Genomic DNA, 14,744 nt, shown 5'->3' on the forward strand with positions numbered 1-14,744 from the left:
AGTTGTGCAGCCATCATCACAGTCCATTTTAGAACATTTTCATCACCCCATAAAGAAACCTAATACCCATTAGCAGTCATTCCCACTTCCCTCCTCTTCTTCTAGCCCCAGGTAACCACTAATCTACTTTCTGTCTCTATAGTTTGTCTATTCTGGACTTTTCTATAAACTGAATTATGTAACATGTGATCTTTTGTCACCAGCTTCTTCAATCTCCATGTTTTCAAAGTTCATGAATATTATAGTATGTATCAGTACTTCATTTCTTTTTATTATTCATTACTTTTTACTTTTATTTACTTTTATTTCTAATGTTCCATTGTGTAGGTACACCACATTCTATTTATCCATTTGTCTGTTGGACATTTTGATTGTTTTCAGTTTGGGGCTAATATGAATGCCACTATGAACTTTCACTACAAGTGCTTGTGTGGGCATATGTTTTTATTTTTCTTAGGTACATATATACCTAGGAGTAGAATTGCTGGATCATATGGTAGTTCCATATTTAACATTTTGAGGTCCTCTCAGACAGTAGCTACACCATTTTATAATCCTAACAGCAATGTATGAGAGCTCCAATATCACCACATCCTTGCCAGCACTTGTTGTCTGTAATAATGTATCTGATGATGGGGCATCTGGGTAGCTCAGTCAGTTGAGTGTCTGCCTTAGGCTCAGGTCATGATCCCAGGGCCCTGGGTGGGATCAAGTCCCACATCAGGCTCCCTGCTCAGCAGAGAGTCTGCCTCTCACTCTCTCTCTCTCTGCCCCGTGCCCCTGCTTATGCTCTCACTCTCAAGTAAATAAGTAAAATCTTTAAAAAATAATGCGTCTAATGATTATAGTCATCTCAGTGAAGTATATCTCTATATGATTTTAATTTGCATTTCTTTGTTGACTAATAATTTGAGCATCTTTACATGTCTTTATTATCCATTTGTATATCTTCTTTGGAGAAATGTCTATTCAGATTCTTTGCCCATTTTTTTTTCTTTCTTTTTTTTTTTTTTTTTATTTTTCTTTGCCCATTTTTTAATTGGGTTGTCTTTTATTATTGAGTTGTAAGAATTCTTTATTTTAGGGGCACCTGAGTGGCTCAGTTGGTTAAGTATCCAACTCTTGATTTCAGCTCAGGTCATGATCTCAGGATTGTGAGATCAAGGCCTGTCTGTGTCAGGCTCCAAGCTGGGCATAGAGCCTACTTAAGATTCTCTCCCTCTGTCCCTCTCTCTCTCAGTCCCTCTCCAAAAAAAATTTTTTTAATTCTTTTTTTTTTGATAGAAGTCCTTTATTACATACAGTTCATGGATATTTTCTCCTATTCGTATGTTGCCTTTTCATGTTTTTGATGGTATCCTTCAAAGCATGTAAGTTTAATTTTGATGAAGTCAAATTTATTTTTTTTTCTTGCGCTTTTGGTGTCATAGCTAATAAACCGTTGTCTAATCCAAGATCACAAGATTCACATTTATGTTTTTTTCTAAGAGTATTATAGTCTTAACTCTTACATTTGGGTTTTTTATCCATTTTTTAAAAATTTTTTTGTGTATGATATAAGGAAGTGTTTTGTTTTGTTTTTTTAAGAGTTTATTTTTTCATGAGAGACAGAGAGAGAAGCAGAGATATAGGCAGAGGGAAAAGCAGGCTCCACACAGGGAGCACAATGTGGGACTCAATCCCAGGACCCTGGGATCATGACCTGAGTCTAAGGCAGACGCTCAACCCCTGAGCCACCCAGGCACCCCATAAGGAAGTGTTCTAACTCCATTCTTTTGTATTCGGCTATCTTGTCCCAGCACCATTTGTTGAAAAGACAGTCACTTTTTCATTTAATTGTCTTGGCATCCTTGTTGAAAATCAAGTAACTCTAAGTGTGAGGATTTATTTCTAGACTCTCAGCTCTGTTCCATTGAGCTACATGTCCATATATTTATTATTTCATTTGTTCTACAAAGATTTATTGAACATCTTGACATGTCTATGTTACTTGCTTTTGGGAACTAAACCATCCCTCTTCAAAGCCCAAATCTTCAAGAAACACATTCTAACAGGATCTCACATCTCTTTTTCTTAATGAGATAGGAAGTGATTTCCTTTTGTAGGCACACCCATAGAGACAATTTTACCTCTGATTTATACACAGTCTTTTAACAAGTTGTCTGTTTCATACATGTTCAGAAGTCTGAATGTGTTTTAGAAGGCTTGGAAGAATGAAAATTGGTCTGGGATAGTTCAATGGCTGTATTGAAGATGAGGTTAGTTTTAAAGTGGAAGGATGATCTGCAGCCCTGGTGAGGGTTCCTGGCAGGTGTGGAATGGCCCACTTGCAACCTGAAACATCCAGGATGTTGATAAGTGTAGTTGCTGCTAGCATTAAGGCGAGAGAGAAACCCAGAGAGGTAGGGGTGGAGGAGCTGCTGGATTGTATACCCATGTTTCTTCCAGATTCTACTTTGGGAGCAGTTCCTTGCCAGTACAAAGTTATAAGGAGAAACTGAGGCTTACAGATAATGGCTTATTGCTGAGTTTCAGGTGACCTAAAGGAGACAAGAGTCTTTTGTAATGGTGATGGCTAGTCTCTACATAAGGATTGTGATTGTGCGAATTGAAGGGATAAGCCAAAGAAATTTAAACTTAGCAGAACTTAATGATTATCTAAAATAAAGATGATTGCAGTGTTACAATTTCAGGAAATTGGGAGGATAACTGTACCAATGCTTACTGTAATAAACAAGGCGAGAATGGTTTATAAAACTAGTAAACTTTAATATTCAAGTGAATTATGAAAGGTAATTTAACCATTAGGTAATACATCAATATACAATATAGATAGGACATAAGAAATGCATAAGAAATTTGCTAGATACAAATACAGTTGATATCCCTACAATGGGTGCCTGTTCCTTTTTGAAACCCATATTGTAAAATGACCTGTCAGTGTCTAATTTTAGAGGTTAAGCAATGATTTTGTTTTCTCTATACGATAAATGTAAAATGTATTGCACTTGGCCAGTGACTTTGAAAGGCTTAAGAAGGGTACTGAGATTCCATGGTGTGCTGTTGCCATTAACAATGTTATTGTTTTGGGAAAAAAAGCAATATTAGTGTTTTGGAGGAAAAAAGTTTTTAATATTGACTGTATTAAAAAACAGTTTATGTAAGTTTCATTTGCTCAAGATAGTTTTATATCTAAATATTAAAATTGAATGTTTCAGAAAATTATTATGTGTTGAAACTTGGTACAATATACATTTATTTACCCATCCTAAAATTTCTTTCAGGAATTGTTCCATCTTCTGTTGTCCTGACTTCTTTCCAGGTGATGTCAAGAGTTTTTCTGATATGGGCAGTAACACATAGCGTCAAAGAGGTAAGTGTTTTTACATAAATTAAAGTAATATCAGCAGCGCTAGTCAACTTTTCTCTCTTACGTGTGTGTTATGGCTAAAGATGGAACTCTAGGTCACATCAGTATAGTCCAAACAAAATGCAAAGTCACTGAAGGAATTAGGTTCCTATTGGGAAACATACTCCAAATATGCAGTGTTATTAAAGAGAAGATTGGTTAAATGATAAAGTCCTGCCATCCTAGTTCCTATCGAGATTTGGGCAATGTGGATGTGGTTCTGCGACTTAGTTATATTTTGGGGGTATCTTGTTTGTATCCAGCATACTAAACTGGACATCTGCATCCATATATAATGGGACTGCTGGGGGAGTTGGGGATATTAATTCAGTCCAGGGCAGTCCTCTTTATAGGACCAGGAGAAACAAACTTGTTTCCACCCTGCCCACGAAGATGAATGGAATTCCCAAATGTGCTGAGTCTAGTGGATCTGGAAGGGGAGTGCTCTTCAGGGGACCTGGGGTGATAGGCCCAGGGATGCTGGGAGAAAGCCAGCATTACCATCAGTATGAATCCACAAATAAGCTTTCATTTTCTAGTATGGGAGAAGGGGATTATTTTCTTGTGTGTATTTTGCTTTTTATAAGTCATTTATTTCTTGTTAATGTCACCTTGAAGCAGAATACCTGTAGCCCCCAGGAGGATCATTTTTCAATTTTTCAGTCCCAATCACCAGCAGTATTGGAATTTTGGGGCTCGTGAAATGGACTTATCCATTAGCAGCATTCTGGTGTATTCATTGTATTCTATTCTTCCAAAACCCCTGTCAAAACATTTTGTTTTTCGGGATTTATTTTGACAGTTTCATTTGTGTTTCAGCTGATGAGGTGTTTTGTTTTTTTTTTTAGCTTTTTATTGGCATATGATATACATACAGAAAAAATGCACATGGCTAATGAGTTTTTAGCCAAAGCTGTTTAAGCTAAGTTATTATTTTTGTTACATTCATACAAAATTTGCTGATCCAAAGGCTTTTTTTAAAAGCTCTCTCATTTCTCGAAGATGTTTAAGCTTTATGTACAAGAAAAATGTAAAAATAATCACATACTTTTAAAAATTTTTATTTTAATTCCAGTATAGTTAACATACAGTGTTTTATTAGTTTCAAGTGTACACTATAATGATTCAACAATTCTGCACATTACTCAATGCTCATCATGCATGATAAGTGTATTCTTCATCTTCTTCACCTCTTAATCCTCTTTACTCATCCCCTCTCTGATATAACCATCTATTTGTTCTCTATAGTTAAGAGTCTATTTTTTGGTTTGTCCCTTTCTCTCATTGTTTGCTTAATCACATACTTTTTAAAAAGTGATCTCTTTTTTTTTTCTTTAAAAAAAGGGGGGGTTTTAAAAAACTAGGCACATAAATCCTTTTTAAAAAATTTTTTAATTTAAATTCAATTTAGTTAACATATAGTGTATTATTAGTTTCAGGGGTAGAATTTAGTGACTCATCAGTTGCATATAACATCCAGTGTTCATTACATCATTACTTACAATTCCATATAACCTCTTCATTTCAAAGTTCTTTCTACAGATCATCGTTTTTAACCAGTATTTCTTTCTCCCTTAAGTATTTACACAGTTTCTTTTTTGTTTTAACCAACAACGTATAAACTTCCTGATAGTCTCAAGTGACCTAAAGTTTCTTTCTGATAGGAACTCCTCTATATTCTTAAATAGGTAATTATGTACTTTCAGTAACTTAATATGAGGCACATGAAGACAGGGTCTTGTCAACTATGAGCATGTGGTTGTTTTGCCTAAACAATCAGATATTAATTGTCCAGGTGCTGATGCTCCAGCTGATAGATTACTTATGGCCTTTGCTTTTTCCTCCTCTCTTCGGCCTCTGTGATCACTCTTCTCCTTTTCTCCTTATTAGCCTCTGGCAAAGGGAGTAACAGGTAAATCTTAAATGCTTATGATTCAGGTCAAGCGGTTCTGTTCACCATATTACTAGCAACATTTGCCAGGATTTCCTAGGCAACCAGTAAGACTGCTTGTTTTAGAAGCTGTTAAGTGTGTGTGTGGATTACAGGTACATGGACCTGGCTATTGTCCTCAGTAACCATACTGCCTGACAGATGCATGGATTTGACCGTTTCATATGGTTCACATATAGTGTCATATTTGAGCTTTGCAGTAAGTTGTATACTTGTTACATTTGCATTTTCAAAATTCTTTCTCTGTAGCCACTTACCCAGTTTCCACTATAATTTACATATCATTTTCTTAAGAACGTGGTACAGTTAGTTTTGTTGTCTTTCTGCCACCTCTTGGGGCCTCTTCTTTTCACATACACCCTATTAATTTGTTGACTTACTCCTTTCTCACATAGTTAGGATTCAGTGTTTCTGCTGTTCAGGGATCATAGCTCTTTTTCCCTTGTTCACCTTTTTTTTTTTTTAAACAAAACTCTCAGTATTTTGTTTAGATAGTTGACCCCCCTCTTGCCAGGTCATCAATAAGCCTGTTGCTGTGGCATTTCAGAAGCTAGTCTGCTGTCTGTCACCTGTTCCTCAGCCCCTGCTCTTGCCCAAATGCTATTTTTCCTGCCTTAGAGTCTCATATTAGCTATAATTCACTTTGTTCTGTATAACATTACTTATGGCTTCCCTGCTAAGCTTCCATTCTTCTGTTTTCTGAAACATCACTAAGATATCCTGATTTCTCTTATATTCAACTCTATTTACTTTAATGGTAGCAACCATGTAATTAACACATAAGGAAATTGATGTCAGAAAGAACTGCTTAATAAAATATATCTCACTTTCTCATAGTAATGTTCAAATTCTTTTCATACTACTCTATTTTCATTCTCAGTTTCTTTTTATATCCTATTCCCCTCTAGAGTGGACAAGAATTCTTCACCTTCATTGAATTACATTTGGATTTATACTCTTGCTGCCCCCTCCTCTCTGGCCTTCACATGTTTTCCATGCTCATTTCCTTTGTTTTTCTGTAATTGTACATGGTGTGCTAGGGTATGGCTAATATACCTTTTAAGACTAGATGTTACTTTTTTTTATATATGAGGTATATTTCCTTTTAAGAGGTCTTATAGGGCATGCATCTCATTGTCACACCCATGGAGTGCTGGTCACATAAATGGTGCCATGTACATCGTAGAACCAGAAGGTGCCAGATGGTTTTCTATTATGGCATAAAAGGACCCACCCATTAGTTAGTGTGACATCTTGAGTGTCAGGATATCAAAGAAATAATTGTGGTCTCTTTATTGAAAAACTTTTTCATATCTAAGCATAGCAAATAGCCTTCCCACTTTTTTCCTTTTAAAGAGAGCACCTATATGAGCATAGTAAAGCTTCTGACAAAAATGACGAGCTCAGGGTGGAAAGTAGGTTGTAGGAATCAGCAATTCTAGATGACCTCTTTCCTTTAGAATTTTCCCACCTGTGTCCCAGGCTTGAACTGGCTCCTTCCCCATCCTCTAGCCAGGCTAACTGCTGCTGCTGCCGCCGCCACATGAGACCACCATGGATGGGCTTTTTCTCCTCACACACTGAGTCTGTTCTTTGTCTCCTCATTGAGCTGAAACAAGACTGCCATTTTTCAAAGTGAACTGCAGTGAAAAAATGGCACCCTCTATCCCTCACTATAACCCCCTTCGAAAACAGACAAGTTCATAGGGCATATATTCTTCTTTTGTCCAAAGCAGCTAAGCTGAGCCCCAGATTCCATGATACACAAATGAGCCACTGTGCCTTTTCCTGGCCCAACTCTTTTGAAGAAGCCACCCAAATCCTCATTGGAGTTCTCAGCGGAAGATCACTGTGTTCTGGAGCAGAAGTCCCTCATCCCCAACGTGGGCAGTAGTTGAGAAGGAAGTTGCTGGACTCTCACTGTGACTTTACCCAAGTGCAGTGAATACCCTTTACAGTCCTACTAGTGATAGCTTGCGTAAAATAAAGCTATACCCTTCTCTCCTTTCGTCCTCACCCTCTGCCACCAATGAAGAAAGGAGTGTTTTCCTGCATTCTTCTAGAATGTTCTGTGAGTTCTCCTGATTTTACTAGTCAGCTGTTTCCCACCTCCCTTGGTATGCTACTGGGCTTTGTACCAATCTGCCATCTTGCCAACTTCTCACAAAAAGCTTGCAATCAGTGTTTAAGAAAGTAACCTCCAATTTTATCATTTTATTTTTTATTGGATATATTATAGTTTATAGAAGGCTTTATTAAGGTATATTGTGCTCATTCACTCTTGATAGCCATCTCTTGAGGTGGGTTGTAGCCTCCAATTAGAGGTCAGAAGCTAAAGAAGCAAAGTGACTTCACAAATCCACCGTATGAGAGAGCTGGAAATGGACTTCTGATTCCAAAGTCTTCCCACTGTATCAGAGTTTCCTTCTCACCATTTAAATTGTGGTGTAAACACAACCTCATTTTTGTGTGCTGACCATGCTTTGTCTATCCCGTATGGAGTGGAAAACCCCCATCTCAGACCCAGGAACACACGCCTCTAAAGCAGTTCCATCATGCCACGTGCACGCTGAAGTGGCCTTCTCAGTCAGTTCAATCACCTGTCTGTATGTGAAACGCGCATATGAGCTCTGGGTGCTCATCTGCAGTTGCTCCTTGGTTGTTTAGTGCTCCAGTGGCTCTGTGATGAATCCCTCCAGTTAACTCAGCTTTCTCCTTGAAAATTCCAAGACTGTTTTTCTATTGGGGTTTATGGACTATTTGGAACAGAATTACCCAGAATATTTAGGAAAAAATGCACGTTCCAAGTCCCACCCCACACTTGATATAGAATCTCTGGGAATAGAGCCAGAGAATATCATTGTTATTAAGTTCCTGAGGTAATTGTATGAATTCCAAGGTTGGACAGATACCCTAAGATACCATATGTTGTGCTGTAATTTTAATTGACCTTCTCTTTTCACTTCATATTTCTGCCTCAGTTACTTGAAGCCTAACCAGTTCTCAGCATTCTTTTCAAGTCCAAGAGACATGGTTTCAGTCTTGAAGAAGGAAAGCCCTAGGGCTCCCTTACACTGCTAAGTAAAGGCACTGTGGAATTTCTGGACCTTTTTCCAATATACATTCTGCTGAGCTGAGTGAGACTCACGTGCGTGTCAGAGAAAGCCTGAGAGGCCCACCTTGAAGGCAGTAGAAGATGGGAAGGCAGAGCATTAAAGAAGCAAAACTGTCTTTCATTTGTTCTTAAAAGAGAGAATATGGTATCCTGCTGCTTCACTTTGGAGTGGGTTCTGGGATGGGCTCGATCCTGGCCATGCGCTTCTTGTTGCTTGGCCACAGCCAGCAGGCAGATTGTTGAGGAGGCCATTCCCACCTGAGGAAATATCACGCAGACACTTCGCCTCTTGGGATTGATCAAGAAATGTCGCCTTCCTTGGACAGTTTTATTATTCTCTACATAATTAGAACTCAGAATAATAGAACCTGGGGCTTAGTGTGTGTGAGGAGCTGATGAGTCTTGATTTTGACACTTATCCTGTAGCTGTAGACAAAAGGCTTCACCATTCTGGGCCTTGTTTTTCTCCTTGTAATGTGAGTATCTGTCCTGCTGATGTCATGGAGTTTTTGTGAAAGTGAAATGAGACGGGTTTGTGGAAACAGGACAGCGGTATTCAGAAACCAAGTCCTCTAGCCTGCAGCTCTTGCTGAGCAACTTCTGAAAGCCTTTGTAAAGTGGTTTCACCACAGAAGGAACGCTCCTTCGTTCATAGATGAAGTTTTCTTTTTCTTCCTCTTCTCCTCTTCTTTTTCACTCTTACAGAAACTAAAATACGAAGTAAAGTGACACCCTAACTCCCACACTCCTCATCCTATTTTGGTCACATTACAGGTTTTTCTTCTCTGCTGGGTTCAAAGCGTGTGCGTGCTCTTTGTTACCTCTCGAGGCTGCTGCTTCCGTTAGTGTGTCCTATAGTGGCACATGCTTGTTGTCGTCCCTAATGGCCATCTGTGAGCATGGTGTTTCCATGAGGCAGGAAGGGCGCCTTCTTAACCTCATGAATCAGATGAGGAGCTCAGTGCTGTCTGGGGCAGTGTCCCTCCTCAGGCTCTCTACTTGGACCAGAAGCCATGCCACTCTGTCTTCCAGCACGGCACCCTTACCAGAGTGACATTTCATCTTAGCAAGGACCATTGGGATGTGTTTAGTATCTTGTACCCCCTTGAATGCTGAATGTCTCAGAGTCACCATCCAATTCCATCTATTCCCTTACTTTCTATTTTAAATATTTCTGTAGGTGGATTTGCATCACCTTCACTTTTAAAATTAGCACCTCTCCTCAAGGTAGAAAGCCTCATTACTTGATTGTTAATCAGACACTGTGAAACTTGAGACAAGTCCTAGACAGAGACAGCCATCCTGTGTGGCCACTTCCACAGCTGTCAGTAACGGGCACTCGAAGATGGGGGTACTTCCTCCTGGCTAGGTGGTTCATTCTGCTGCTGCCTATATTTAGCACAGATGATTTTGGCAAAATCAGACTGCCAGTTTTTCTCTCAGTGTTTTTCTGTCTGTCTCTTTCCAACATTTTCTTGAGCTATGTATAAAGATTTTTATTTCAAGATACTGGAAAATATTTAGATTTTGTAAGTTCAGTTCTGCCGTCCATGTTGCTTCTTTCTCCCGTTGTCGTAGTGCTGTTGTAACCCTTGCAAAATTCCACTGGAACTCATTTGTTCAGAACGTACTATACTCTGACGGTACCATCCTTTGATAGTTAAGTCAGTTGTGTTAAGACAAGAAACAGTCAAACCTCTTAAATCAGCCAAGCCAGTGTTACCACCACTTCCTGCAGAACACAGCCCCCTTTGTCAGCTTATCATTGAATAGGTTCCAAGTGCAACAAAATCAGGAAATTGGTTTCATTTGTCTTTCATGTTAATCTTTTTCTCCTCCAGGCTCTCTTCCCCGTGGTGACCCTGCCCCACAGACACCCCTACACTTGAAGCTTCTCAGGACCTTTTCTTCTGCTCTCTCACCCCAAGGGCTAACACTGACATCCACCATTCCTAGTTGTCACTTCTGGCATGAGAGGGAACAGTTACATTAGGCAAATGCCCCAGAAGGCTGCATGGTTATTTTCATTTGAGGGGAGGATCTCACTCAGGGGAGGAGGAGCAGCGGCCAGACCTGCCCTAGCCTACCTCGTTGCAGACCATCCTGGAGGCGCCCAGTCCTTTCAGACTTGAGCACTGGTGACTTCCTTTTCCTCTGCCCCAGAGCTTCCAGATCTTAGGTTTTCTAGTGCATTGTATAGTTCAGTTAGTCTTTTTATATATTATGCTAAAGTCCCCTTTCCCCTTATAATTGGTGTTCTGGATGCATCAGTGTGGTGGCCTACATTTGCTCCTATTTTTGGTAATGAAATTTCTGACAAATTTATTGTTGGAATGCATCATCTTCAAGCATTGGACAGTTCTGTACTATTGGGTAGTATCTTAATCTATGTATTGCTGCTGCTTGCAAATAGTAGGAAGCCTGGTTAGAGCCAAATCTGGTTCCTTGCAGTCCTGAGATTAACAAAGATGCTAGACTCCTGACATTAGGAAACCATCATGGAGAAGGAATGAGAATGAAGGAAGGAAAAAATGTATACCTTGGTTGTGAAATAATTTCCCAAATAAGACCACGAGATTTATTTATGGGCTGGAGCTTACATGGTTTCAGCTTTGTTACATGACATCAGTTTGAATTAAAGAAGCACATGGGGAAGCAAAACTCTACGTCACAGAACTGCTGCTGAGTTGTATTGTCAGTGGACAGTTACCAGGAAGTAAATTCTGGCATTCAAAACAGTTCTTATCCATGGTTTGAAAATGAAATGCAGTAAGGTGCTTATGTAGATTTTTTATTCCAAGCCTAAAAGGGGAACTTTTTTGGTTACCAAAATTTGTCTTTTAGGTATTTTCTCTTCCCCAGCACTGTTTGATAGAACTATCTGCAGTGGTAGAAATGTTCCTACCTGTGTTGTTGAATACCATAGTTACTAGCTATATGTGAACACACTGAACCCTTGAAATAGGTTAGTGTGACTGAGAAACTGAATTTTAATTTAATGTAATGTAATTTACAATAGCTACATGTGATGGGAGGTTGCCACATTGGTGCAGCTGAGAATTTTGCCATTCTCTTGATTTCAATCAATTGGGTTTTCATATACTTGATCTCATATGTACATGACTGTATGTGTATGTTTTTTTTTTTTTATTTTAATTTAATTTTATATGTGGGGCTTAAACTCACGATCCTGAGATCAAGTCTCCTGCTCTACTGACCAAGCCAGCCAGGCACCCCTGACTGTGTGATTTAAAAAAAAAAACAAATAGTGGAAAGAAGTTTATATGGTATACTTGGTATGCTGTGTTCTTTAGATCCAAGGGTTTTTTTGGGTTGTTGTTGTTTTTTAACACTTGAGATTAAATCGTTATAAAAATCCTACCTGCAGATTGAGGAAACAGTGTGGATGATATTCTCTGTTGCAGAGAGAGCAGGTGATTAGCTGGTGAGTCAGAAGGCCATGCGGGCCCCACCTTTCAGAGCCTGCAACTTAGCCTCTGCAGTGGACTCACCATGATAGCATGTCCCAGGTTTGCCCTTTTTGAAAACCATTTCATAACCCTTTTCTATCCTATTTGCGGTAAAAGGTGTCATAGAAGTACAGTCAACATTATTATCCCAATGAGCTCAAAGATTCTCATTTCACACTAGAAAAGTGAGATGATTGACATGCATCGTGAGCATTGCTGAAATATGTCAGCAAAGTCAAGGAAAGTTAAAAATTATTACCTATAAATTGCTTTTAAAAAGGTGTGTTCCACAGTACAATGAGTGGCATTTCTAAAGCATTGATTAATATTCATTTGAAAACTTTTAATACGTGGGAGGAGGAACTATATCTTAAATTACCTTCTCCTTTGCCAAATCAGCCTTTTATATACTGTAGCTTTTCCAGCATAACTTTATTTTTAAGCATGAATATGGAGTATGAGATAATTTAATTAAAGATATATATATTGACAAGAATACCAGGACATTCAGCCTTCTGACAACTGGCCTGCACAGTGAATGCAGCAGATAACTGGTCTCATTGGGAGTCCGACAATGATGGGGCAACTCCCTGCTCCTATGAAATATATACACAATGCATTTTAGTTTCTTCAGGGAAGAGGGTTCAATAATGTTTCACACTTACTCCTATCAAGAAACCCTAGTCAGGCACCTCTCATTACAAGCTGTGATGCATCACAACTAAGATCAAGCATATTACTAAGTCGTCTGCATTTTCCAGAAAGAGGACCCTTTTCAAGTCTGAAGTGAAATCCTGGTGCACTTCGGGAATTTGTAAGATGTGACTTGATGTACATGTGCAGATACGTGTGAGTGCATGCTGAGAGTATGCTTTGCATTTTAGAAGTGGGGTGGGGGAGAACTAATTATCAGGCTTGATGCATTACAGACTTACCTTTTGTTTTCTTCAGATTGCCACCATAAACGTTTGTTTTTAACAAGAGGAGACTTGGCATCTTCTCCCCTTTTCCTTATTTTGTTCTGTCGAAAAATGACCAGAATAACCAAAAACTTGAAAATTGTACGTCTCGTTTGCATTCTGCGTTTGGTGCTAGACTGTTAGATCAGGTTTAAAGAATCTTTTATTGAGGTCATTGCCTAAAAGAAAATTATGTTGCAAAAGCTAATCAAGCTAACCAGTTTTTTAAGTAATATTGTATAGTTTTTAAAACTTCAAGCCTTTCAAAATGTTACATTTGTGTAGCACTTTAGGACCTGTGCAGAAGCTGTGAGCTGGCAGCAGATGTCTATCCCACAGGTGGGTTTGAAGGGAAAGTTCAGGAAAAACCCAGCAGCTGGAGGATGTACCTCTCACAAGAGCAGAAGTGCTCATCTCAGCTAGTGATTGCCAAGTGTTATGCAGTACGAATTTTTTTAAAGAAAAGGTAGAAATCTAGATTATTTTTTTTTTATGTGTAATCTCCCAGCTATAAAAATTGGCTCAAATATCTTTAAAGCACTATACAAGCCCAAACAAAACATCTGTGGTCCAGGACTGTGGACCACCACTGCAATATTTCTACTCCAGGAGATGGTATTTATAGCCTTTATTTTTATTTTCTGTCTTATTAAAGATTTTGCCATTATTAAACTGTTATAGAACCAAAAGAACTATGCCATTTCACGATACGTATGGCCAATTTTGTGTTCGTTTGACATTTAGGTTTCTGACAATAATCAGTCTTCTCCCCTCTAAAGTATTGAGAGGCACATTGCATTTGAAGGTTTGGGGGCAGACAGTGAGGAGCAAGTATGCTCCAGGTCTCCTTGTGGGATTGCAGTAAGTAACCTACTGCTGTGGTTCTAGACTAGATTAGACCTATAGCATCCAGGTTGGGACTGCCTGTGATCCCATTCTGATGAGACCTCCATGCTTGGGTTGGGATGAAGGAAATAGTTGCATGAAATAATAGGCTCTTTGGAGGTGAAAGAATCAAACAACTCTGGAAGAATCCTGGAAAACCTTAGCAGCAGGAGGTCCGAAGACATCCCAGAGTTGGTAGAGGCATTTGAACCTTCAAGTTGAGGGAGGGGTGGCATCTCTTTAGCAACACTGAAGCAAACAACGGAATGCAAAACAACATCAAAACATTGTCTTGGTAATTAAGCCGCAGAGGTGGCCATCACTGAGTCACAGCAGCAAAGGTAGTAGGAACTTAATAATTATTTGTTGAATTGAATTTTTCTTTTCATGGAATAATAACAACTGCTATTTATTAAATTGCTAGCACTTTACTAAGTACCTGTATGTTTTTCTGATCCTACAACAACCTTGCAAAGGCATATATTCTCCTTTTCCTTATGAGGGAACAGAGGCTCAGAGAAGGTAAGTAAGTTGTCTCGGGACGTGCAGCCCAGAAGTCTGAAGGTCCCTGATTCTAGCTAGAGCGGTACTGATTAGAGAAGAGGCTGGTTAAGGAAATTACCACCATCCTGTCATGTTTTCTAGAAAATAGGCTGACTACATGGCAGCATTAAAGTTGGGCTAATTGGGGACATTTTAGCATTCGAATCTGCATGTCTGACTTTGTCATGAGTACAGCATTGATTGAGCGTTGCTTCGTGTTGACTGCATGCTTATACATTTTTTTCGTTGCATGTTCAGAAAAGTTGATTTCATAACCAAGAGTTGTTTTAGTAGGCCCAAAAACATTTGAGTAGGCCATCATCTACATCAAAAAATAGTCCTACTAGTCCTTAGTTATTGTGTTGTCATGGAAAGAATTTTTTTAACCAGTTTCCTTTGTCATTTTAGGTTG

At 39.0% G+C, this 14,744-nt stretch overlaps 1 protein-coding gene across 1 annotated transcript in view; it reads left to right on the top strand.

Moving 5' to 3' along the window:
- Nucleotides 1–14,744, top strand: part of HACD2 (3-hydroxyacyl-CoA dehydratase 2) — a 112,534-nt gene that overhangs the window by 72,287 nt on the left and 25,503 nt on the right. The window contains exon 4 of the mRNA XM_041772601.1: nt 3,285–3,373. Coding sequence (XP_041628535.1) covers nt 3,285–3,373 — 89 coding nt within the window. The remainder of the gene's footprint in view (nt 1–3,284; nt 3,374–14,744) is intronic.

Source organism: Vulpes lagopus, chromosome 1 (genome assembly GCF_018345385.1).
Source record: "Vulpes lagopus strain Blue_001 chromosome 1, ASM1834538v1, whole genome shotgun sequence".
NCBI classification, from domain to species: Eukaryota; Metazoa; Chordata; class Mammalia; order Carnivora; family Canidae; genus Vulpes; species Vulpes lagopus.